Consider the following 27,643-nt stretch of genomic DNA (forward strand, 5'->3'; position numbering starts at 1 on the left):
CAGTTAAAATCACAGTAATGGACAAGCATGCTGCTATCTCATGTGACTAAAATATTATGGCTTTGGACAAATATGAGTCGATAACTTAAAATGAGTCATGGCCGTCTAACTGTAGGCTATCATAGTACTACCCCAATGGCTGCAATTGTCCAATGCATTCAAGGTATGTGAATAATCTATGACAACAAGCAATGGGCCAACAGCCAGTTTTAGAATAACATTATACCATAAAGCAAGAACATGACAAATGAGGACAGTTACGATTGGAGGAAAATAGAAAGACTGGAGGAAAAACTGAGAAAACTGAAATGACACATCCAAGTGCATATTTGTGCTTGACCAGATCCATCAGTGTTACTGCGGATAAACAATGTTTGTGTGGTAAGTTTTTCCTTGCAGCCTCACATCATCCTGATCCTTGTGCTGTTATATCCATTATTCTCCACCTACTTTCATAGAAACTTATTGCAATCAAGCTTTCAGATCTGGCAGATTAAGTACTGAAACATATCAGCCTCCCACTATTGATAGTATTTATGGCATGGGTTGGGTTGAAATGTTGGTTTTTGAGTCCACAGTTCAGATACACAAATTCAAACCCATGCACAAGGGACTTACAGGAAATGATGCATTCATGTATTGGATATGATGCGGAGAACTAAAGCCAGGGCACACGTTCTTTTCATGTAATGTGGAATCATGAATGCAGTATCACAATGTCTGAAGACACTATCTGTCTTTTCTCATTAAAATAACATTAAGCCACAAATGATATCAGCTCATGTTTGTGTTTTTGTGAATTAAACAGATACACCTGTTGTTGCTTCTGTTGTATTTCTGATGAGAGCTGCCCAAAGTGTTTTTGCTGCCCCAGTGGTCAATAACTGTGTACTTTCCAGAATTCTGGGACCTGCATTCTTTTTTTTCTTCTTCTTGTGCAACCAAAAATGACTTGACACTACTGAGGATGGTGGTCTTTGTTGCTTCATCGGTGCCTCCGTCTGAGTTTAAACACTGCAGCAGTGTTCATCAAGTCACATCTTGCTGAGCATGAGGTCTGCTTATGGAAATTACAATGAGAGGGGTGTAAGTGCTCGACACTTTTAGTGCTCCTTCGACTTTGTAGGCATACTGTATGCCTGTACCATTCCACTAATGTGAGAGATTTGTACAGTATGATGCTGTTCCAGCTGATGTATACTGTGTGTAATGTGCCCGGTGACCCTGCAGCAGCATCCTTGCATGATAGTGTTGGATTCAGTTATCAGACAGCGGTAGAGGGCAGCAACGTAAGGCGACAGACCGACAGAGCAGGCAAAACTGATCAACGTGGAAAAATGAATAAAAGAAGCAAAATGTTGTGAGTAGGCTGAGCTGCACATACATGCATTCATATTTCTGCTGTCCCTTTATTTTGCTCTCTTGTCCTCTTCATGCTTTTTTTTTGTCTTTAACTCATTGCTGGTGCCCAAAGTCTGGAAAACAAGCATTCCAAGTCCACTGAATCAAATCTTCATGCCAAGCTTGGCTTTCTGTGGAAAGAGAGAGAGAGATTAGCTTCACACCAGCCTATCATCTTACTATGAGTAGTCCAGAGCTACATAAACAAGTGTATCTCATGTGTCAATTGAGTGGCTGCAGCTAATTAGTGCTAGTTGGTCTTGCATGCTATACATAAATACTAAATAGAGGCACTTAAAATAGTGTTACCAATAATCCTAGTTATTGTGAGTAGGGATGCAACATTTTCCCACCGGTTAATAAACTCGTGTCAACACTGGTGATGCTGATTACAAGGGACATTTTACAAAAAGTATTCGATGACACTCAATATCTGTAAAATGCTTACACTGATGCTTAGATCTTCCCCTTAAATCCAAAATATTGCCTAGTTTTCCCTTTGACACCATGTCCTCTGGCATTGTCTTGCTGGTTAACTCTCCTTACTGTCATCATGAGTGTAATCTGACTCGAAACAAAGGTAGAGGAGGTTGGCAAGTAATGGAATCAGTGTGTAATCAGAGTATGCCCGAACAACACGGGTAACACTAAATATGGTCCAGCCAACCCAGTCTCACAGAAGTTTGTGAAATAGTGGCGAAAATTTCTCAATCAATTCATGCCCATGGACACAACTTTCCCATTTTTTTTGTGTCCCTCACCACGATTTTCAAATGAATGCATTTCAATGGGATTATCTCTTCATGCCTACAGTGTGTCTTCTTTCTCCCAGTAGGACTTCTTTAGGACCTGGGAGCACAGATGCTGTGCCTTTATTTCGCATTTTACATTTGTTTTCTTGACTGTACATACAAGCTTTTTACTAAAACAACTATTTTTGGACGTGACCCTTTGTAATCACCAACATTTTAATCACTAACTGTATACAGATTTTTCTCAGAAACTGTTTCGGATTACAGTTACATTTATTCGGCCATTTAATTGTGTAATGCTGCTACATGTAACGCTGGTTATGAAGCAGTTGAAATATATATGAATTTTGGAGCTCAGTCTTTAGATAAACACAGTGATTGTCTGACCTTGAGGTTGCTTCTGAACCACAAAAACAAGGGTCAAAGTTCAACTCACAATGCCAGAGGCGTGTTTGGGTTTGACGCTGTATGAAGCCTTCTCCTTGGCCTGTCGGAAACACTCCTCTGCTGCTTTTAACCTGCACAACACACAATGGTAATACAGTTCAACTCAGTTACCTAGCTTTACTAATTTAGCAGCCAAGATCGATGCTGTGTTGGCATTTTAACTCCAGTTTGTTTGATGCAGAAAATTTACTACATTTAAGATATACAGCATCTTTATATTTATTTATTATATTTACTTTATATTCTGGTTCGAGAGGAAGACAGAAAGCGATAAAGGCATAACAATAGCAGATTGTGGATCATCTTGTGTTACTGTACCTCTCCTTGAGAATGACTTTGTTCTCCTTCTTCCACTGGTCCTTGAAGTCAGACGAGAACTCGTGCCAGATGCAGAAGACAGTATTGGGTGAAACCTCCTTTTCTCCTGCCTTGGCCTTTACTGAAAAGGACACTGTGAGCTCCAGGAACCTGACATGACATAATCACAAGTTTACTTATTGACATTCCTCTTTTTCCCATGAACAGAAAGAAAATATGACACTGGAACCAAAAAGCCTATGAAGAGCAGAGAACCTACAGGAGAAGGAACACATATGGAATTATGTAGTGAACAAACAAGTGTTGAACAAACCAGAATGTGTTTTATAGTTCAGATTCTTTAAACTAGCCTCCTTTTGCTTTGATGACAGCTTTACACTCTCTGCATTCTCTCAGTCAGCTTCATGAGCTCGTCGCCTGGATGCTTTTCCAACAGAGCTCCCAAAGGTGCTGAGCACTTGTTGGCTGCTTTTCCTTCACTCTGCAGTCCAACTCGTCCCAAACCATCTCAGCTGGGTTCATGTCAGGTGACTGTGGAGGTCAGGTCATGTGACGCAGCCTCCATCACTCTCCTTCCTGGTCAAACAGCCCTCACACGGCCCGGGTGTTGGGTGTTTGGGCTCATTGTCCTGCTGGAAAACAAATGATGGTCCCACTAAGGTCAAACCACATGGGATGGCATGTGGCTGCAGAATGCTGGTTAAGTGTGCCAGGATCAGCAGCAAAGCCCCCCCACACCATCACACCTCCTCCTCCCTGCTTCACGGTGGGAACCACACACGTAGAAACATCCACTCAGCTTTTCTGCATCTCACAAAGACATGGGGGGGTCGAACCACAAATCAGACCAGAGTCCAGATTTCCACTGGTCTAATGTCCATTCTTTGTGTCTCTTGGCCCGAGCAGTTCTCTTCTTCTTCTTCTTCTTCCTCAGCAGTGGTTTCTTTGCAGCAGCTCCACCATGAAGGCCTGATCCACTCAGCCTCCTCTGAACAGCTGATGCTGAGATGTGTCTGCTACTTGAGCTCTGAAGCATTTCTGTGGCTCTAATCTGAGGTTCTGTTCACTTGTGGTCTCTGAGGCTGGTAGCTCTGATGAACTTGTCCTCTGCAGCAGAGCTAACTCTTGGTCTTCCTTTCCTGGGGGGTCCTCATGACAGCCAGCTTCATCATTTCATCAGCGTTTGATGGTTTTCCTGACTGGACTTGAAGATAAATTCAAAGTTCTTGAACTGATCCAGACTGACGGACCTTCATGTCTTTAAGTAGTGATGGACTGTTTCTCTTTACTCAGCTCAGTGGTTCATAATCTGAATCAGAACTGTAGTGTGTTAACTGAAAACCATTCCAGGTGACGGCCTCATTGAGCTCATTAAAAGAATGCCAAAAGTGTGCAAAGCTGTCAAAGCAAAAGGTTTGAAGCAGGGCAGCATGGATTAGCATTGCTGCCTCACAGCAACAAGGTTCCAGGAGTACAAGGTACTTTGTATTAGTAAACTATTAGTTGATGCTCATAATAATGTATATACATGCTTAAATAATGTATACTTTAATACATGTCTTATTTCAAATGCTGCTATTACCTGTTCACTCAGATTCAATGGAAACACGTATTTTTTCCCTGTATGTGTGTTATATTTGTTCCTGACCACCAGATGGGTAGCATATCTAGGGGCATAAGGCCAATTAATGGTTTCTGTGGAAAGATCGCATCTCTCCTCAGTAGCAAGAGTGATATTGATAATATATATATATATATATATATGAAATCAAACAGACGAAGGAGAATGTTCTCACAGTTTGTGAGTGCTGCCAAGTTGAGCTTCCAAGGTCTCCAGTTCACTTTTAGCTACGAAAATAAGACAAAGACATGAGGTTAATACAAAAGATGAAACATAAGGAAGTACTTTAGTTTGTAGTTAGCTGTTGTAACTGTAGCAGCAACCTCACGTCCCAGTTGACATTGATTTCATGTAAAACCCTTTTCTAGACTAGTGGATAAATAATTCATAGCACAAAAAATAATGATTGACCTTATTGGAGGTGTCCTGTTAACAAACAAGTGTTACAGATATCTCTTTAATAAAGGAAGTCACTCAGCTGTGTTGTATCGAACCATCGATGTAGTCCATCTATGGTTTTAGGCCTAACATACCATTAGACAAGAATATTGATACTGCATAAAACCCTAGATTTTTTTTTTTATTCCAATGTATTGCAATTTAAGTGATGATAAAATAATGTGCTCCTAAAATATCTGCACATGACAACCACACGTATGGTTAAAATCAGGCAGATAAAGTGTGGTTAAGATATTGTTAAAAGGTACCCTGAGAGCTTTTGACCACTAACAGTGCTATGGAAGAATGTTTGACAAGTGCATGCTCTATGACTTGCTACATAAAAGACTTGCTTTGGCGCTGAGTATTGGCACTGGACACAAACTGCTAGGTGCAGATTTGTCCAATATGGAAGTAAGGTAGGCATAATGGGCCGTTTTGTCAGTTACCTTGTACAAGGAAGTCCTCCATCTTGTCTTTAAATGGATGCAGGTTATCCTCGTCTGAAACCTTGCACACCTTTTCCACTTCTGATGTACACGCTGATAAAACAATGATAGAGCAGATAGAAATTACAATCAAGCCAAGAGTGGCTTCATATAAAATACAAGTGGACAGATTTATATAGTACGGTTCATGTATAGTCACCACGGGTGGTTAGGCACCTTGATGCTGTGTGATGCTGTCAAGTTTTGAGCTTTTTCACATTATTGTGAATATATTACAGTTTCAATCCAAGATTATTTTACATGGATTCTGGGGATTCATTGAATTTGCAACTTTGTTTAGAGGAGATACAATAAAAGATGTTTCCAAAATCTCTCTTGTCAATTAGTCAATTAAAAAATGCTTTCATGCCATGAACCCAAAGTAGAAGCCAATAGACTGAGGCTGATGTAAATTGTATGCTCTGTGTGTGTGTGTGTGTGTGTGTGTGTGTGTGTGTGTGTGTGTCTGCCTGTGTGTTACCTCTTAGGTCTTTCCTGAGTCGGGTTAAGTCTTTCTGAAAGTCTTCAAACTTCATCTGTGAAGACTGGAACAGGTCATGAGGCTCCGGGAGGGGGTACGCACACGTCTCTTTACCTGCATCCTGGTGATGGACAGACAGGCAGACACACACACACACACACACACACGCACACATGATTGACCTTAACATTATGACATAAACAATAGGATACATGTCTGATGCAGTTTTAGGAACCCCACACACATCATTTTTAGTTTACTGGCTGCCAATACAATACATATTACTTTTAAAAGCATTACAGTGGTGTGACGCAACACCGACACAGTATCATACAGGATGGAAGGAGGTATTACACCTGAAAAGCTTACCTCATCGAAGTGTCTGAGGTAGTATGCAACAATGTAAGACAGGAGACTTTTCATGCTGTCCTGCATGTGAAGAAAAGAAGAAAACTGCAGTTTTAAAGGAATGGAGAAGTCAGGTATTTCTAGTGTTCCTCTGTCACTTTCCACTCTTTCTTCAGCACTAAAACGTTAACACTGGTGATTATCACCTGGGCTTAATAAAGTTATTAAAGGCAGGGTCTGTAACTTATTTTAGAAGCACTTTTTGTACTGTTAGTTGAAATTCTCATAAAAGCCTGGCATCTTTCAGACCGAGTGAAACGATTGGACAGTCGATGTGCCTGTCTCCCTGATAAATCCGCCCATGAATTCATAGTGCATGAGCCTTCCATGAGGCTCACAAGAATGGCAGAGAAAGTTTGGCCAAAATACAAATCACGGCTCAGCGACAGACTGTCATGGGTTACCAGCATCACGCTCACACCCACTGAGCCAAAGGATGAGAGAGTCATGGTTCTCAAATGTTATTTTTATGAACATATTTTTGTCTGGATACTTTCAAAATCTAGCTCCTCTTTCTAGTTTTTCTACTGTTGCAGACTCTGCCTTCAGCTGTGGAATTGAACCATAGATGTTGCAGTGGTATGGTACAGTCTTAACCACCCTGGAGCACCTTCTTTTTTTAAATTTATAATCTGGCCCAGTTTTATGTCTTACTTTTTACCAATTAGTTTTGTTGTATACGGAACCTTGTAACTTGTTTAACAGTCCACTACAAGTAAAGATTATTGTAATGACATTATTATACGTATAAACTACTGGCTCAAGACTTCTGCCCCATTGAGCCTTAAAGTCATATATTATACAATACCAAAAATAAAATCAGAGAAGAAGTCAGCTCATGGAAATGTAACATTATTCAGCACAGTTTGAACTTCAACCATTGTAGCTATAGCTATTCGACAGTCACCTTTCACATAAGACCTGGTGCTACTACGGTGACACCAAACGCATCATATCAGTCACTGTGTCATTGCCTTTACACTGTAAATTGAATATGAAAGATAGTTCACATGATGGGAAAAGATTATTACTTTTGTGGTGTTCGTAATTTTGCTATATCCTGGATGTGTACATAATTACAGATTCAAGCAACACTACAACCTATAAATAAGAATATGGGTACAAAGATATACAGTCCATATTGTCGTGTTAACACATCATTTTTAAATTGCACATACATAATCAGCACAAAAAAAGATGCAAGGCTGTAAGCACTACGGTAGATAGGTAGGTAGAAGAACAGCATTTCAAAGTCTTTTCCTCTTTACTCACACTGCTCTTGACATCTTTGAGTTTGGGCAGGATGTCAAGGGTAAAGCCATCAGCTTGGCCTCTGGTTCGATTGCCACCATTCATGAAGTTGCCAAAGGCCAGAACCAGGCCCAAAACCTGCTTCACTTTATCACTTTCCTGCAAAGCCTGCAGAGATACAAAGTAAGGATATGGAAAAAAACACAATGGAAGAATGACAAAATGCTCACAGAAATGTTAAAACGTTGAATCCTACACATGTGAGAGATGCTTTCCATTGATTGCAGGCAAAGAGTTGTTGGCAACATTCATGCCGAATCTCTAGAAACTATTGTTTATCATGAAATGAAACCTTTATTGAAAGAGATCATGTTTTCAAATTCGGCTGAGGAGTGAAAGCAGAGACGCTGAGAACTCTGCTCAATACTGATACTTGGCAAACACACTTATTGCCTTTTGTTTTTGAGCGTGAGATAAGAAGATTGATATCCATCTCATGTCTGTGCATCATGTACAGCTGGAATCACTGCCGAAATACACGGGTCATTAACACGTTGCAGCATGTATGGCCATTGTAATCAACTGAGGCTGCTGGCAGTAAATATAGAGATGAGCAGCACCATGCCTGCGCAGGTACATGTGGCTACCGTGGCCAGTATGGAGGGTAATTATAATGGATGCACTCTGCTGTGAGCATGCTGTGGTATGGAAAGCCCAACAGCTCAAATGCATGAATTTCAACACATTTAAACAACAATTAAACAAAATACATGCAACTCTTGTTAGCAATTGTTAATATGTTAAGAATATGCTGATTTTTCACATTCTGACAACACGGTGACTGCACGTTGTCCACATACAGTTATCATGTTGAAAACGTGTTGTCAACACATCAACTCATTGCCGGTGTGTGAAAAATCAACATGTTCTTTGTGTATAGTTGAAATGTCCTGTGCATCTAGGCTGTTAGGCCTTCCATACTACAGCAGGCATCCACATATTTCAGCTGTTAGTGGTGGTTGCATGCTGGAACTATTTCTTGCTGACTGTGAGTGATTGTGTACAGTCAACACAGTGAGATTGTTAGGTTTAGTATCATCAATATGGACTCAAGTATTCTCAAACTATGTCAAGGTGCATAACTTCTGTATCTGTTATTTACAACTTGTATATGGGCATTCACACATCAACATCACACACCAGCATTTTCCAATGGAAATATATTTGTGAATCTTTTTTCATTCTTTTGACACTGTTTTACTGCGCTGTTTCAAATAAGATCCACAAAGGCAGGGAGCATGTGATTTGATGTATTTCCATTGTAAAATGCTAAGGTGACATACAAATAATGATGCACAAGTTGTAAATTGGAGGTATAGACACAGATTCGCAGATACAGATGACTCTACATTTGATAGTGCACTGCGTTTTACGAATTACACAGTTTGACATTTGTTTATGAATAGTTATGAGACTCTTATGAGACTTACAAGTTACAGTTAAAATCATTTCAACTCTGAGCACAGCGGAGAGGTGGAAGATTAGGTTTCATTCCTCTCCCACTGGCTTGAGTCATAGTGTAAGAGTCCAACAAAGTCTATTTCTGATGCATCATGAAAGCCTTTCCACCCCAACAGCGTCCATCCTCTGCCCATATGATGTGCAGTGTGCTCGTTTTTCTCTCTTTGGAGAGTTTGACTCACCTTGCATACCCTCTGCAGCGTGTCCAGCTTCCTCGTTATGGATAACATGCACTCAGAGAAGGTGGACTGGAAGAGGATGCAGAAGACTCTGCCAGAGAAGTTTGGGATCAAGGAGAGCTGGTGGAGAAATCTGCAACACGAGAGGAAACAGCGACTGCTTTCAGCTCATGTCTCCTACCATATTTCCGCTCTCGTGCATCTCTCATGTCTACACGACAGTCTGTCTTTACCTTTACCATTACACTCATTAGTGTTGAAGTGTCAGAGGAATCAACTCACTGCTCAGGTTTGTCCAGAGGTTTGGAGCTCTCCTTGTCTTTTGAGGACTTGATGTGCTTTTCAATCTTGTCCAGCTCGTCCTGTTGTGCCCTCTGAAGAAGAGATACACGAGTTTGACTCTGCAATTCAGCTTCAGCCCCCCCCCTCCCCATATCCTTCCTTTACAGGAAAGTTTACATAACCACATGTCATGTCTCATCAAGTTTGTTAAGTTTAGTTCATGTGTTTTATTTACTTCCTGTTTTATTGTGGCGTTCAACTTCTCCCTCTCATTTGAGGCCCCTTGACTTCCTGCCCTTGTGTGTTTCCTGCTCCTGTGACTGTCTGCCCCTCCCTGATTGTTTCCACCTGTGCCCCCTTCCCTGGCGTATATATTGTCTGCGTCTTCCCCTGTCCTGTGCTACATCGTCTTGTGTCGAGCATTCCGGCATCCTAGTCAGTGTTAGAGTCTAGTCAGGATTGTATTTGTTAGTAAGTATTCTTTGGATTGTGTCTGTTTTTGGTTCCTCATATCGTGTTCAACAATAAACTGCATCTTTTTTATCATCTGTTTGCCTCGTGTTGAGCATTTCAGTCCATTTTCTTGTGTGTGCTTCTGGTTGTAACACCACAGACCTGCAGTTGAAGTTGGTTTACCAATAGGGGCAAATGGCCAAAAATACAGTGAGTGTGGAGAGTGTGTGCTGCTCACATTTTCATACAGGGCCTGCAGGGTCTCCAGGTCTACTACTGTGTTGTCCAAGTTCAGGATGGCTTAAAGACAAGGAGAGGGAGAGGTCACTGGTCACAGCTAACACTGATCAGTAGTAGAGGAATGTAGAAAGTGGGGGAAAAGCTACATGAAAAGACTCAAAGGCAGATGGAGGGAGAAAACATGAAGTACTGTAGAAACAGAACACTGAAGATGTGATGGTTCATTAAAGTCAAGGCTCATCCTGTACCTCAGTGTTAAGGTCATGGCTTGATTTCATTCTCACTTGAAAATAGAGGAGGTATTTCTCTAGAGTGACATGTATAACATGATAAGGTTCTTCCAAGCACAGAGCGCCACACATCAACAAAATGTCAAAGTTTATTTGCAAATCCGAAAGTTATGAATCCATAACGTTAGGTTCTCTTGGCCAGCCGATATGGGCGACAGGTTGGCAACATCCATTTCAAAGCTCCGTCCCTCACAGAGGCTCAACAACAGCTTGACGACAGGCAAAAGTTTTGGGTTGAAAACATTTTGGATTTGCAAACGAAACTTTTGGTTTTACTTTAATACATTTTTTTTTATCACAGTGTGGAAGTTGTGTTTGTTTGAATAATGGCAATTTTTATACCACAACATCTGTTTTGGAAAAATGGACCAAATACCAGAGATAGCATCGCCTGCAAGACTTTTTTTTTGCCAATGAATCATCGAATTATCATGAATAAATCAATGTTCATCCTCTGAAATATTCATACTGACAAATTGTTAGGTAAAAATAGTAAGAAGTTCCTTGAGTGGAATTTTTTATCCTTTTAAGCAGAGCCGTTTTCCAAATGACTCCCCGGATGGATGCTTTCCTTAGTGTAGCCAGGGTAGCATACGCCTATCTAAATGTATTTCATGAGGATAAAGAGCCCTGCATTACTGCATGTAAATATCAAGCTATTATAAATAGCTGCAAACCAACTCACCATGTTGGATATCTTTCATGTCCAGATGCAGGGAGGACATGAGGATTCCCACTGCCTGAGAACGCTTGTTGTTTAGGAGCTTTGTAACCTAAAAGAACGGGGTCAGATTCAAAAGCTTGAGTGCCGCAGTGCCATCGCAGCACATCCTGTGTGCCACAGGCTGTGCTGCTATGCATTTGATTTTGCATAGGAATGGATAGAAATCATCCTCCAAGGAGCTTGAGTATCTACAGTAACATTTGATTGCAATCTAGCCAAAAGCTGTTCATCCAATGTCTTCAAATGTATAATTCTATATTTTGCATAGTGCAGTGTCTTTGTATTTTGTTATTCCAATGTTCTGGGGCACGTTTGTGCATTCTGAATACATCATTATACTGAACAATTTAGGTTTTATATATAATAGAAGTACAATGATATCATTATTTACACTTAGTTCATCAAACCTTTATTTACAGAAAATAAATGAATGATTAAGTCTAGTATCTATGTTGACACTGCTTTATCTCATAGTGCCCACTGATTTTATTTGTTTCAAGGTACAAAAATGTAATTACTTTCTATTGCCGTCATTTGGTCAAACAAAGAGATCTTGCAATAGTTTCCAATCTATAATTCAGAGGGTTGTGCAGTATGGAATCAGTGTTTCTCTGTTCAGCTTGAAGCTCCACTGCCCAATCAAATCAAAATCTCATTGTAATGTCAGAGTGACTTTCATAGAAAACACAGAAAGCCATATAAAAAGTTTTAGGAAAGACACTGAAATTGAAAAATTTTAATTCTGTTATTGGTTGTTATAGACTTTATAATTGTGACAATACTACTTATAAAATATGTACAAGACAATGAAACACACAGACCTGTTTGGCCTTGGACTTGGTAATCGTATCAGAGAGCGGCTGCTTCTTCACCTTCACAGCTGTTTTAGAGAACAACTCTACAAACTCCTCAAAGTCCACGTCAGGCTCCTCAATAGTCTCCCACACCAAAGAAGCCAAAACCTCCCTGAGGAACAAAACAGAGCATCACAGATGGTAGGTTTTCAGCAGTGAAGTATGATTATCCTGACCAATCTCACTGGCCTCAAAATGTGTTACAATTTTGAATCCATTCAGTACTTTCCAGGAAATCTGATAACAGAGCATGCAGCAAAAGAGACAGCATCTGAGCATATGTCTTACTTTCAACATCATGATTTGCATCTGAGCATCTGAGAATGTTGTGACCAGCTGTCTTAAGAAATAACTGAGTCTTATTTACAACAACAGTAGGAACCAAAGGGCTTTGAACCGAGAGCCACTGAAAAAACAGGAAAGTCAGAAAGTACTGAGAGAAAGACTAAGACATTGTAGCTTCAGGTCTGCATGTGGGATTTGTTGAAAATAAGAAAAATGTAGAATAACGCCAAGCTCATCTTTTAAGATAGAATGTCAACTGGTTGTTTTAGTAGGACACCATAAAAGATTTTAATACCAAACTCAAACTCTTTGAACTTCTTGCTGCATTGCACGTTCAGTGTTCCACCACTACGCAGAACACATCGTGTCAAAATGCAAGCAGATTTAAACAAACCGCAGCATCATAATCTTGAGGCTATTTGGCCTACACCATCTTTACTTTTTGCCTTGCAGCTGGATCCTGGTCCAGTAGAGGGGCTTCATGGGTCTGGGAGGCTCCACCACAGCCTTCCTGGGTGGTTTCTCCTGGGACAAACCCAACGTGTATAGTCCCAGTGGTAGAGGAGGAGGCAGGGAGCCCAGAGCCCCTGGAAGAGCTGGGGGAACACAGATGGCTCCTGGTGGGGGAGGGGGGGGAGGAGGAGGCCCACAGCCTGGAGGAAGTGGAGGAGGAGGAGGTGGGCCTCCCATTCCCGGTAATGGAGGAGGAGGTGGAGTATTGTAGCCAGGGAGAGGAGGTGGGGGGGGTGGGGGTGGTGGCGGAGCCAAGCCACCAGGAAGTGGAGGAGGTGGGGGTGGAGGAGGTGGTGGTGGTGGTGGAGCAATGCCACCAGAAAGTGGAAGAGGAAGTGGGGGTGGAGGTGGGGGAACTGCTAAGCCAGGAGGTAATGGAGGTTGAGGAGCTGGTATTGAGCCCTGTGGTAAAGGTGGAGGAGGTGGTGGAGGTGGTGGCGGAGGAGGGGCCAAAGTCTGTCCTGGTAAAGGATGATGAATTTCTGCTCGCCCTGGAAGAGGAGGAGGAGGTGGTGGTGGTGGTGATGGTGGTGGAGGAGGCTGCAGCTGACACGAACACTGGAAGCCATCCTGCTTGAGTGGAGGCTGAAGGAGGCCGCTGACTCCACCCGTTTCACTACAAGGCACTTTGAACTTAAAGCTGTCGTCCATGGGTGAGGTCTGCACTGATTTGGCCTCCAGGCATTCCAGCTTGGCAACTGTTTCAGTCTGCAGGTGAGCGTCGCACACAGCCTTCAGAAGGCCCTCCTCTCCTCCACACTCCCTGTCTGTGGTGGAGGCGCTTTGTTTTGTACTGTCTGTGTCAGGCTGAGGGGGCTGTCGCTCCAGTTCAGCAATCTTAGTCCTGAGGTCTTCTATGGTCTGTTCCAGTTGTTGGATGACATTAACGTGTTTTTCCTTCAGTTTTGTTGAAGGTAGGACACATTCCTCCTGCAAATAAAAGTCAAATCAAGTTTAGTGCTGCAGGAGTGGGTGCCTCCTGGAATGTGAAGGCGAGTTTCTGAAGTGGTGCAACTGTGTTCTAACTAATGGCTGTATCATTTCAGTAACGTAAAGCCTGATCCCTTCGACTTTATTCTCAAAATGCAAAAAGGTAAAAAGAAAAAATATTCCCTCTTGACTTAAAAGTCATTATATGAAAATAAAGTTAATATTTTATAAGGAAAGCAAAAAAGTATGTAAATAAAATCAGGCTTTTATGAGAATAAAGTCATGTATAATATGTAAAGTTTGAGAATATCACAACAGAATGAACACTGTTAGACTGGCTCTAGTAGATTACATATACATGTTTTAGCAATGCTTATGTGTCCATACAGTTAAAGTCAACAAGGGCAGCTTAGTTTAGAAGAATTTTTTGTTATATTTGTAGAAACTTTTATAACAGCTCAACAGGAGGAAACCCATGCAAGCATGGGGAAAACGCAGAAAGGTTCCAGGTTCAAACCATAGACCTACCAGCCAGCAGATTTCAACCTGGAAACTTCTTGCTGTGAGGCAATAGTGCTAACCACCGCACCACTGTGCTGCCCTGCAGTCACTAAAGGAAAAGATTCCAGTGTCTGTGGCTATGACAGGCCGGTAATAAGGCTGTCCAATCATTTCATTCAGACCAAATAAAATCATTCATGAACACATGAACATGTGCAGGTTCATGTGTTGTGGAGGAGTGGCTTAGGATGGGGGAATGAAGGGTGGGTGGGGGATATTTTCAGTTGGATACTTTCAAAATCTAGCTCCTATTGCTTCTCCTATGTTACATGTCCTACCTTTAATTTCTTGTAAATAAATTGTGTTTGGAATGCAGTGTCATTTTCCTGTGATCAGTATTCTGTATGTCAGTATGTGCTGATATATGTATATCTTTACTGAATTTGTGCCAAAAATGAGAGCACCAATGGAACCAGAATTAGTTTCTCAGATAGTGGACATGTATTGATGGCCTATTGAAACTGACTTGCATTACACACTACAGTATGTTCATCCTTTTTTTTTTTTAACTCAAATCTATCTGACTTGCTGGAGTCGAGTGGAACAGAAAAGATCTCTGAGAAAAAAAAATGAAATGGTTTCATTTTAGGATTATGTTGTAAATTGTGGAAAATCTTAAGGCTCATAGAAGCCTTTGCACAACACTGTACAGAATTAACTTTGCTCTGTATACTGCTTTCTACAAATAGTTTTTAAAAGAAAATGAAAGTGACTGACCTCTTGGCTTTCCATCTGCTGTTGCTTCAAACCCAAGATGGCTGCATGGTGTTTTGAACAAACAGACACATCAGCAAAATATAGTTCGACAGAGACACCTTTCAGAAGACTCAATAAGTTTCCTATGGGTAACTGTAAACGTGAAAGTTTGAGATTACATATCACATAATTGATTGATTAAGCGTGTATACAGTAAACACCATGGTTAGGTCTAACACAGTGTAACTGAAGGATGGGAATTTGAGTAGCAGTATCTTCCAGTGATATAGCCAGTAGCACTAGTACTGAGTAGCATTGTCACTTTTTTTTACTGGACCAAAATAAATTGTAAATGTAATCTAATCTCGTAGTTTTGGATATATGCTTGAGCCAATTAGCTGTAGATGGTCTTTATTGAAGAGTAACTTAACGCCAGGTTGAAAAGTAGTGTTTTGCTTCCCTCTCGGGTGGAATATTTCAAGTCTCTCAGCTCTTTCTGACCACACTTTGACTGCTGCATGTGGCTGGGTGTGACTTTGCTGCATCTATAACCACACCTAACAGTGATGTCACAGGGTCCTGGAGTCCACCTACACATCACTTCAGCAAGGCAAGATGTTAAAGGGGACATTATTAGACTAAATGCTCATGAACATCATGCATTTATTTATCTAATGTTTATTTGAGGGTCAGGTATGTACCACAAACTGATGCCATATGCTACTGCATTTATAACCTAAGCTTGCAATGCCTGTCCGCTGATGGGCATTTATTGTACGTAAAACTCAACAACAGTACAAACACAAACTCAACAATAATGCACACTAAAAACACAAAACTCAAAACTCACCAAGAAACTATAGATAGATCAATACAAGGCACAAACTATAATACAAGAGGACTATATGCCACTGGTTGAATATTGGCTGAAAATGTCAAAGGTCAAAGTGGACACCAGTATTATATTGGTATAGCTGGCTTTGAGCTCCTTTATTTCATTTCTCAAACCTTGTTATTTGCAGGAAAAGATCATAACAAAGCTCAGGTATAGATAAATGGGAGATCCTGAAAATATAAAAAAAAAACCTGGTATACCAATTTATGATTATTCTATGATATCATACCTAACATGACTTTTTCTTAGCTAGAAAATATCACTCACCTTGACAGTCCTCTGACAATGCCAAAGCATGAGGATGGAGTAACCCCATTCAGATGAAGATAGGAAAATGAAAAAAAGAAACAAACACAAAAGTCAGGGTCATTGCATGTATATAAATGGAGATCAGGCATGAGTGAGTTTGCAACACTTGGATATCTTGGCTTTGACCTGAGTAACAACGCTCCCCTCCTTCTGTTAGCCAACACTGTTCCAGCCAAGGCCGTAACTGTGCTGTTTGTCTTTTCCCTGTGTTTTGGGTGTTTGATTGTGTGTAGGAGTGAGTGCTCGTCACGTGTGTGGAGCTTTGTCTCCCTGATCACAGTTCTCCCTGCTAATTGGCTCCATGTGGGCGTGGTCTGGACAGTAGGCTGCTGATTGGCCCACTCATTTACATTATGCATATCAAATAGCCCAGGGTTTCCAGCCTTCTGACGATAATTCTGACAGCAGCCCAGTTCTGTTCTCGGCCTCCAAGCCAAAACCTTGTTGTGTGATATATTCTTGTTGTTTCAGACACTTAGACTGTTGCTCAGAGTAGGTAGTTTTATTTCCTTTGGTGTGAACATATTATCCACTCAGGTTTAGCTCTTTTCTTTTGGCTGTGTGCTCATAGGTTTAGTTAGTAATTTCTTTTTGAGGAGATAGATAGGTTTGTTGTTTTGGCCTGGCTTCACCCTGACGAGATGGCTTCCTTTAGACTTAGACTTTCTTTATTATTAAATAGAGACATAGTGTGTATTTTGTAATACATTTTCTGGTAGCAGTGCTCTCTATCCATGGTTTGGGGACTGGGAAGGGACCATCCTTCTCTGCACCTTTTATATTGCGCTCCGACCCCCCCAGACGGGGATGGAACAAACACCCTGTTTTTTCTTCCTTCCTATGTTTTCTACTATAGAGTCTACTGAAAACAAAGTAACCCTGTTAGAGTTTCCCTTGAAACCTCTGAACAACAATGAAACTTCCAATCTGGAGTAAAGACAGTTGTAAAGCTTGTCTACTTCCTGTTAAAGGAATAGCTTAAAACCTTGGGAAATAGGCTTAATTACATTCTTTCCAAGAGTAGCACAAGATGATCAATACAGTACCAATCTCATGTTTGTGTGTAGCTTGAGACTGAAGTGTGCAATAGTCAAGCCTAGAAGTGATAAAGGCATGTAGACCTGATCTTGGTTAGCTGTCTCAGCAGCAAAGGACAACTCTGACTCCAGGTTAACACCGAGGTTATGGGTGTCTTTCAGAACATTATTAGATAAGGCAAACAAAATACACCCCTGGGGGACTCCACAAAAGAACGTAGCACAGGAGGAGGCGGCGTCTCAAAGCATTACAGAGAGGGACCTGTTCCACAAAAGGGAGATGAACCAATATCAGCATAGTTCTTCATATGGCCGATTAAAACATTATGGTCCACGGTGGGAAAGCTGAACTGAGGTCAAGAAGAATGGAGTACAAACCTGTGTCGGCTGCAAGCAGTCATTGTTGACTAGAAAATAGGCTGTTGGTAGGACTAAAATATGTCAAGATCAATTCCTGAAGTGGACACCAAAGGTGCAATACCAATAATTTAGTATTCAAAAAGCACTTTAGAAGATTTCTGCTGCTAATTCTGATAGACCAATTCACTGGCCCAAGCCGCAGAACCACTTCAGGGTTCACTAACACTCTGACATTTGACAAAATGGGGGATCGAACCAGCAACCTCGTAATCAGCAGTCAATCAGCTCTACCTCCTGAGGCCAAGCTGTCGTTAAAACTTTTAAAACTCCTCTCACCTTCACAAGATGACATGAAATGTTTGACAAATCTTAGATTTTAAATGAATCCCTGCAAAGTAACAACTTATTGGACGTCAGCCACCACTAGCACCACTAGAGCACACACAGAGCTTCCTCTGCCCACAGGCACACACACATAAATGTGTGGAAAATTATATATTTATGTTTACAATCACAGATTTAAGGGGACAGCGTTTTTCCCAGGTATGGGCTGGGGACCAGATATTAGAGCCAACACTGGTTACATATGATACCATTCTCCCATTGCTATCACATCCACTACAGTCTAACACAGTATAATGTCGTCCCTGGACAATCATTAGCCCTGTCAACTAGCCAGCCTGTGATATACACAGTATGTAAATAGGGCATGTTGTTCTTACCTGTCTCTGTGGATTTGGGTCCAGTCCTGTTGTCTCCGCCTGGCCTGGCTGGAGGCCAAGGGCCCTTCAGCTGCCCTTGTAGTTTCCCCTCAAGAGACTCCAGGGAGTGAGGCGGCTGGTTAACTGCTGCCCATGTATACAGCTGGTCATGCTGGGGAAACAAAACTCTTTTAAAATTCTACTTGCACTGACACACATTCCAAAACGGCTCTGTAACCATGATAGTAGAAAATGGTCACATGACAGTTGCAGATGCTTCAGATAGTGTGCAAAGCCTAACTGATATGGGATCAAAATCAGAACTTTCATTTAAACCACAGTCAAAGGTGCTTTTCTGCTACCACGTTTCACCATGATGTAGGGGAGGATCCATATATAACTGCTACTGGCCAAGACAAAGATCACAGCTAATTGATGCCCCTGGCCTGCGGTGGGTAGACTGATATTTGCAGATCACAGTAAAACTGGGTGCGTGCAACAAATTGAATGATAATTTGAGAATTTGAAACTCTATCATACGAAAAAAGAATCATAAATTGAATTGTCATACCGTGTTTAATGTTTAAACAGAAATACAGTATACAAGCACCCCTCACAGCAAATATAAAAGTTAGAGAAACATGAAGTGTGACTACATACATCAAACTTGGCTGATGCTGTGGAAGGGATGTGGCCAGTGCTGCCTCCCAGCTGCTCTCTGAAGCAGTCAATGAAAGGCAGCAGGAGACCCATGGCCAAGATCCTGGAGCAGAGCCTCTCCGCCTCCTCTGGCTCCTCCTGCTGCTGCTGCTGCAGGAACAGCTTCTCCAGGAGAGTTCGTCCTGGACAGCCAGTGATGAAAGCAAGGCTTATATATGTGAGAATCTGGGAACTGTAAGTAATGATATTTTTTTTAACCAATTTTCATTATAGTTCGTCTTTTCCTATTTGAATGATGCAGAACTTGAGGCTTGTGTTAAAATTAAAAACCTTCCATCACATCCCGTTAGTGTTTACAGTGTCTGTGCCTGCTTTGATTTAGGATACACTAGAGCCTGGATGTGTGATGTCTGACAGGTCATGGCAAACATACAGCATTCATACAAAGGTTTCCTTTCAAGAATCCATATCCCTGATACTACCAAAGAGTTTACATGTAGAGTGAAAACCAACAAGCTGAAATGACCAGAATCAGAAAGCGAGTATGCATTGTGGCACATTCACCACCACCAAGTGTGTGCTTATTGGTATTGATATGTTGCCCAGAATACATGAAGGAAAACTTCAACTAATATCTTAGAACACCAGCAATTGTAGCTAAAATCCATAATTAAGCCCCTACTAGATATTAGAGATGCTTTTGGTCCCCAGACTTGAAATGTCAGCATGTGCAAAGAGCAGGTTTACTGGACATACTGCCCTGTGCAAAGGTGCCACCTCTAAACTGGATGGATCACCACGATGACATTTGAGAACTGAAGGACTACAACAGCTGTGAGATACTAAAGAAATTGTTTCACGACTGTTTCTTTGACAAGAACATGCAGGACTTTGCTGCAGTTTAACTGTGACAGATGTTCAGCTGAGGACTTCCACAGCAGGATCAGACTGTCTAATGTACTAGCCTCTGTGGATGAATGGAAAGAGTCCAGCAGGGCCAAAGAAAAGAGCTCACATTGACACACTGGCTCTGCTGAATGACATTCTGTCAGCTCTGGAACAGAACTCAGTGACATGTGACGCTCTCAGGGAAAAACTCAGAATTCAGCTGGCTGCAAAAGAAGAGAGTCACTGGAGAGAGCTCTCTGAGAGAAAAGAAAGCTGCTGGAAGGAGCTCTCAGAGTATGTGGAAAGATTCGAGACGGAGCTCAAGCGAGAGAGGAGAACATGAGAAAACAACTCTGAGAAAGAAGAGAGCTTCCAGAGGGAACTCTCAGAGGGAGTGAACCTGTCTAAACTCTGGAGCTGGAGCACATGCTCCTCATTGAAGAGAAGGTGTGGAACCATGAGAAGAGAGGAGATCCAAAGCCTCAAAGAAGAGGGAAACATCCATCTTCAGTTGCACTGGCTCAGCTCATCTTTTTGATTTAAACAACGTATTTCAAAAGACTTCAGTTTGTTGTTCACTTTGAAAGTGAAACAAAGACATGCTGTCCTTCTCTTTTAAGGAGCTTGCAATATAGAAAAGCAGAAGGAGAGCTTCTGGAGCTACAGTCTGCATATATCAAGACAATCCCCCTCACTCCTCTCAACCAACCCCCTTACCCTGGGCAGAGGTTTTGTCAGTGAAAACAACTGCCTGGTGCGGCTGCAGATTCACGTGGTCATTCTCTGTAGGTTTATAAATGAGGTTTGCAAACAAGTTCAAGTACAAGCGGTTTCCTCTGGGGCTCTGTGATGGTAAACGGCCTGTATACCTAGTGCCTCTTTACTCATTTTGACTACTACAAAGTGCCTTTACATCACATCCTCATTCACACATCATTCATACAGGAGGAATCCAAGTTGTCTTTCACACACATAATAACTGGAGCAATAATCAGGAGCAAGGTGGGGTTCAGTGTCTTGTCCAAGAACACTTCATGCTGACTTAGAAAAACTGCCAACCTTCCGATTGATGGATAACCCACTCTATTGTATTTAACAAACAATCAACTGTTCAGACATATTTAGGTGTCATTGAGGTTTTAGCCTCATGTGTCGTATTTTCCTTTTATCCTGCCCCGCTGCTGAAATAGTGGTATGTTCTCTCAAGTCTTTGCTTGCACATGCTTACATTTAAAGAGCAGAACAGACACTGGAGTTACAGATGGGCAAAAAATCTGAGCTCTCCATGTAAACTGGGGTTTGAGAGTAATCAGATTATTGCAGCACGCATTCTTTTAATTCTTTCTTGATTAAACAAGGTTATCCAATTATTTATGTGCATATCAATGTATGGCTCCTCTCACTCTGACCCATCAAAAGAAAACGTATTTTAACCTTGCAGCCCTCATAAAAAAGCAGTATTTAGTGAATGTATTTTTAGCGAACCAAGCTTATTGACTGCAGTGAAAGCTGGTTCTTGAGAATAATGTACAAAAAACAAAGGATATTACTGTGAACTTATGAGCAGACAGTGATCAGTGAGAAAAGGTTGAGCTTATCCCCAACTAAAAATGTCTTTGAGCACTCAAGACATATTCTGTGTACAGCATACCAGAGCTAACAGCATCTACTTTTAGAGCATTGACTAAATGCTTTAATGTAGATGCCCGTCATGTATTGATTCATTACATCCATTTAAATGTTTGCATTGACCTGCAGCTGACAGAAGTTCACTGTTACTGTAAGCTTAAGTTTCATGATTCAATTAAAACTATTGAGGTGAAACAACTGAGTCTCTCTACTTTGTAGACATCTGGCCAGCGGCTCCTCAAGAGTCAGAAATCAGAAGACATCCAGTTTAAATACAGAAAGAAGTTGTCCTCAGAGCCATTGTGCACACACACAGGATTTAGTCTCTTGCTTTTCCCTCACTTCCAGAAAACATTAATCACTGAGCGAATTGATACGACCCCCTCTGTACTCACCTGTGAAGACGTCCTGAAAGCCGCAGGAAGAAACCTGTCCACAGGAAGATCTCCTGGTAGCACAGATGGGTTGGCTGCCTCCTCCTCTGTAGCCCATCAGATATTCTCCTGAACCTCCAGAGCCTCCTCCATTCTCCTCTCTGCTCCTCAGCCTCCTCTCGAGCTCCTCTGTCCAGTCAGCTGATCGACTCAGAGACCCGGCAAGGCTTCGGGAGCGTTGCCTACGGACTTGGTGAGCCTCAGCCATCGTCCTGTCATTGACATTTATAGTCAGCTTTACTTTGAAATCAGATCACTCATACAATTATATAACAAAGGGCGCATTACACTGGTAAAATAAAACTGGGATTTCAAAGACCGAGCCAGTCCTCTTGCATCTTGTAACCTGTTCAAATTTAATTCTACTTTGTATCTACTTAAAATGCTGACTATTTTTCAGAGGATGTTTTGTTTCAATATTTTGTTCCTAAACTTTCAGCCAGTGGTTTTCTACTTTAGTTAAGTGACCCGTCTAAATCCAGTGTATACTTTTACTGCTGTAAAAAACAATTTTATTGTTTATTAATGCAACCGAAAGAGGCACTGATATGAAAGTTCTGCGCTGCATTTTTACACAATAAAGTGGTACTTACTAAGGAATGAGTGGGAACGAATCATGAGTCGTAATTAATGAATCTTTCATGAGTAGTAGTACGTTAATGAATAACTACTCAGTTATGTAGAATGAAGTAAGTTAGTAGATTAATTCATAATATAATGAAGGATTAGTAACAAAACAGTATGATTTGTCACTGAACTTGCACAAAAGTGGGTGAACAAAAAGAGTAATTAATGAGTGATCACTGGTTACTGGCTGCTCAGTGATAGTTATAGTTAATCAGGAACTACTCAAGAGGAATGTGGTCAGTATGTCTATTCACTGATGTTTATGAACTAATCCTTACCTAACAAATTATTATAATGTCTTCCAGTCTGTTAGTCTGCAGTTATTATCTACTACATAGTACAGATTCCCAGTTATTTAGGAACTCCTGATTAATTCCTCAGTCTCTCCTTAGTAACTGCCAGAATTTTGTGAGCTATATTGTAGTTAAAGTGTTACATAACAGGCCCTTTGACAAGAACAACAAATACCATGCTAACTGGAGGTGGAAAAGGCAGGAAAGAAGAAACCTGAAATATTATTACATGCTGTGGGGTTGCACAATATTCCTTCACAAGATGCATCACTGATGGATTTTACAACTTTTGCTGTCGAAGCCTTAATTAATGACCATCATAATCGCTCGTCGCAGTGGGTGTCTGAAAAGAGCTTTAGTGATTTTTGGTAAATGGGCTAACTCATGTAACATGCCATTGTAACTATAGTATGTTTTTTGTAAGTGTAACATCCACATCCACTATGTGGATGTGGATGTTACACTGCCACCGACTGCTACAGTGTCAGATTTAAGGGTTTATTGGCTTTGGTGAGATTTATTAGAGATATATTTGCCACACCTAATTGATTTGCCCTCACACTTAAAGTAAAGGTGAAACACTGCTTGATAATATTAACAATAAAACATAGATTAAATCTCTATGTTGCTTTTACTTATTATTTATTTTTATAGTGAACTTCTTAATAGTTATATGATTATTGATCTAAGCATCCTCTTTACAATGTAAGTCAATCTTTTTTAGAGATTTTATACACCTGCTTGTGAGTTACTGGTCCCATACAATAGGAAAACAGGGTTGGAGTAGGTATAGGGATCAGGTAGGTAGGTAGATGGTTAGGTTTAGGCATACAGCAGGATAGGTTAAGATGGGGGTAATGGGTGGGAGATTACAGAGGCAGGTCAAGGTTAGGGATAATGTGTCATATTAAGAAGATATTGAGCTGGAGAACATAGAACCCGGGGAACATAGAACCCTAGGAATGTAGGACCCTGTGAATATAGAATCCTCAGAACATATTTTTACTCCTGTTATCTCCATGGCCAATTAACTGGCGAGGACCACTTAGCTTTAAGTGTTTTTTGCATCAGCACACAATGCTGTGTTAAAGTAATATGATGCATGTTGTTAAGAAATTCTAATACCACTTATCGGGGTTTTGATTTTTGTGTGAGTCAGGCAGAGATGGGGTTTTCAACCACCAAATGGGGTTAATACCAGTTAGTTAGCCATCTACAGCTGATTAAATCTGCCAGCAACAGAAATGACTTCAATCAGCAATGTAGACAGTTGCTGATAGAAAATGATGACAGGCCCAGCAATAGTAACTATGTGGGTTCGGGGATTAGAATCAATTTTAGTTTAATTTTTATAGGTTTTTTTATTATATCTATCAGTTATGATAACCTTATACTCACTTAGGTAATTGCTGAGACCTGGGAACATGGCAACATTGCATCATTGCTGCAGACACAGGAGCAGTCAGAAAAAAGTTTAGATATAAATATAAACTACTTTATAACACACATAAAGCACACCATCATCATCCCTCATTGCACAGGAAAACCTCTATGTGTTCACAGCTACAGAAAGTTCATTAGATTGGAGTTTAACCAGGAAGTGAGTATGTGAACTGTGATGGAGGTTTAGGTTTAAGTATTACCACGTAAAGTTGGAGTCATGGGGTATAGCGCTTGAATAGATTGATTGATTGGTAGACACCCCGCTCAACCTCTGATCCACAGCCGCCATCACGCTCATAATTCTTGCTCTGTCTGACTTCTGCTTAGCAACATCACATTCCCAGACCTCATTGATTAACTTAGTGAGTATCTATTAATAGGAATGATGCCCAAAACAATTCAAATAATAGTAACCCGAACTGTAGCAGCTGAACTTTACTATACTAATCTAACAACGTGAATCCACTTTATCTGCAAACCTGATTAACATCATCTGATGGTCGTTAAAACCAAACCCGAGTTTATGTTAAAAAGCGCACAGTATCATACATGCTGTTATACCATCATGCCAAAGGTAAACAAAAGCAAGGGTTTTGGAATAAATCATAATTAACATGCTGCGACACCACAGATACCTGTGGAGGGTATGGTGGGCTCTGCGTGGGGACAGAGGGCTGTGAGAGGGGGACAGGGCTGGGGACAGTCCTGGGGAACTGAGCTGTCTGGTGGTGGTCTTGATGTAGGAAGGGAAGATGGGAGGGTACGGTTTCACTACAGGGCTGGAGGAGGTTGAGGAGTGGGTGGACCTGAGGAGTCGTTTGGCCAACATAGGACTCTCCTGGGGAAGCAGTGGGTTGAAGCACACGCTGCTCCTCCTGCACTGCTGATTGGAGAGGGAGGCACTGGTGCTGTTGGTAGCAGAGTGATTGAATTCGGATCCAGTGCTCAGGCAGTCCTCAAGGGACTCTGCACTGGTACCTGAGCCCAACTGACCCTCACCTTCTTCAAACATGGTCCCTGAGCTCAGTCCTTCAGTGAGTTCAGGACTTTTTTTGTGGCTGCATGCAGGTGGAGGACTGAGATCTGCATCCATCATCGGCTCCTCCTCACCCCCCTGCCTGGTTCCACCTCCTGCTTCCTCCTCCTTCCCTGGGGTTTTCCGAGCACTGTCAAATGTGAAATCAGGGAAGCTGTTGCCACTGGTTGCCAAGGTGACTGGGCTGACTACTGCACCCCCGGCAGTAGCCATAGTGATGGCTGTGTGAGGGGGCTGCTGCACCCAAACATGCTGGTCTTTTGTGCCTGTGGCAACACAAAGCGAGGCTTCTCTCTCCCTCTCCCTCTGCCCCTTCTGATTTAGCTCCGGATGCTCCACCTCCTCCTCCGCCTCCCTCCCCTTGTGCAACTGTGTGTGGAAGGGGAGCTGTAGTGTTGGTGGCTGGTCTGTGTGCTTGACAGAACCAGACAGAATTCCTGTCTCCAGGAATGACAGGGCATCAGACCCCAGTTCTAATTCTGGTGTCAGGTCAAGCACCTCAGGAGGAGTTAATTTAACTACCCCATTACTCTGCTTCCTCCTCCCCTCTCCTCCTCCACAGCTCAGATCCCTTTCTCCCCCTCTTTGCGTTTCCACTATTGAGTTAACCCCCACATGCTGTTGTTGGTGCTGGAGCCTTATGGCAAGCTGGATGTCTGCTAGCAAATCCTCGTGGTCAGCTGCTGAGTGGAAGCTGTAGATATCTGTGTCTGACCCTGAGCTCCCTCCCTTCTGCCCTCCATCCTCCGTGGGAGATGCTGCTGTGGTCGAGGCTTTCCGCTGCATGTCTTGCTTCTGCTCTCCTCCATTTTCATCCTTTTTCCCTGGCTCTGGTTTTTTTTTCTTCTCAGGGGAAGCAGCCTCAGTGTCCGACTGTCCAAGCTCATCTGCTGACATTTCAGGTGTTTTTGTGCTCTCCACTTCGTCATGTTGAGATGCTAAAACATCCTCCTTTGAGCCTATTACTGAGGAACACGCATCTCCTCTCCCTTTCAGATTGCCCTTTCTTTTCCGGATGGAGAAAACAGAGGACTTGGACTCAGATTTGTTTTTCTTCTTTCCTGGTCCTGTGCCATGCATCCCCCCTCCTCCTCCTCCACCGCTGCCTGCTCCTTTACCTCCATGCTTTCCGTGGAGTTTCTTTCCTCCTTTTTTTGTCATGTCCCCTCCTCCCTCTCTCCATCCTTCATCCAGTGAAGGGTAGCTTCCATTACCCGATGCTGCTGCAGCTTTCTTTTGCTTAGCCTCCTGGTTGCCCATGTTGATGGAGAGCGTCAGATGGATTCTCCTTTCAGGTCATGCCTGGGACAGCTCTTACTGCCTGGGGGTGCTTTTAGATGCCTGTGTCTGGGTTAGGTAGAACCGTCTTAGCCTAATCTCTGGATGCACATTTTGTGGAGGAGGAGGAGCTGCTGCTAATGGTGGGGTTTTTTTCAGTTCTGTTGTGCGATGATCTTCCTTGTTGATTTCCGGTGACGAAGGCTGGCGTGGCAGTGATGTTGACGCTGATGCAAGAGAGGGATACAGCTCCCTTTTCCTCCTCCCCTTTCTCTCTCTGTCTTACCCTCCCCCGCCTTTCCTCCATCTGCTCAAAGGAGTGATGTAGGGATAGCATGGAGGCAGACTGCAAGAGATGGAGAGCAACTGGGACACAGAGCTAGCCTGCTAGCGGAAAGTGTAAAAAGACCTGAGAGGAATAAAGATTCTGGGACTAAATGTAGAAGGCAAGCTACACCCTCCTGTCTAGACGTGTGCCTACATTACCCATAGTGCTATGTGTGGGCTAGATTCCAATAAAAGGACCTCGGCTCTCTGTCACTGCATGATACAGGTTCTTGAAATTCCAAAATGGTCTTCATTTTCTGTTTAAAAGCTACACATATAAACAATGTTTCTATAATAATTATTCATAAAAAATAAATTGTGAGCCATATGTTTGATTACAAAAAGGATCATTAAGAGATGGCTTAGGTATATAACCCTGTTCTTCATGGGGTTTTTCAGTCTAATTCTTATTGAAAACATGAGATTATCTACATTAAAGATCCATTTAGTTGAAAAGAGAGACATCTCAACACAAGGTCTCCTCAGTAGTTGTTCTGGAGCTGATAAAATGTAGATGTTTGCAGTTTAATACTTTTTGGAGAACGTAATGGAGTTCTTATCCATGCTGGCTCTTTTTATGGTAGATTAGTGGT

At 41.9% G+C, this 27,643-nt stretch overlaps 1 protein-coding gene across 1 annotated transcript; it reads right to left on the bottom strand.

The window, feature by feature from the left end:
- Window positions 1-1,505: 1,505 nt before the first annotated feature.
- fmn2b (formin 2b) lies at window positions 1,506-26,705 on the bottom strand. Its single transcript, XM_070851568.1, has 19 exons — window positions 25,045-26,705; window positions 22,008-22,258; window positions 19,096-19,277; window positions 18,447-18,607; window positions 15,155-15,209; window positions 12,873-13,873; window positions 12,116-12,260; window positions 11,256-11,343; window positions 10,279-10,340; window positions 9,588-9,679; window positions 9,309-9,438; window positions 7,627-7,773; window positions 6,316-6,375; window positions 5,947-6,067; window positions 5,427-5,519; window positions 4,715-4,766; window positions 2,919-3,068; window positions 2,590-2,671; window positions 1,506-1,532 (listed from the first exon to the last, which is right to left on the bottom strand). Exons 1-19 carry the CDS (start codon window positions 26,703-26,705, stop codon window positions 1,506-1,508), a joined length of 4,560 nt encoding a protein of 1,519 aa, XP_070707669.1.
- Window positions 26,706-27,643: the final 938 nt, after the last annotated feature.

This window comes from Pempheris klunzingeri, chromosome 20, assembly GCF_042242105.1.
Source record: "Pempheris klunzingeri isolate RE-2024b chromosome 20, fPemKlu1.hap1, whole genome shotgun sequence".
NCBI classification, from domain to species: domain Eukaryota; kingdom Metazoa; phylum Chordata; class Actinopteri; order Acropomatiformes; family Pempheridae; genus Pempheris; species Pempheris klunzingeri.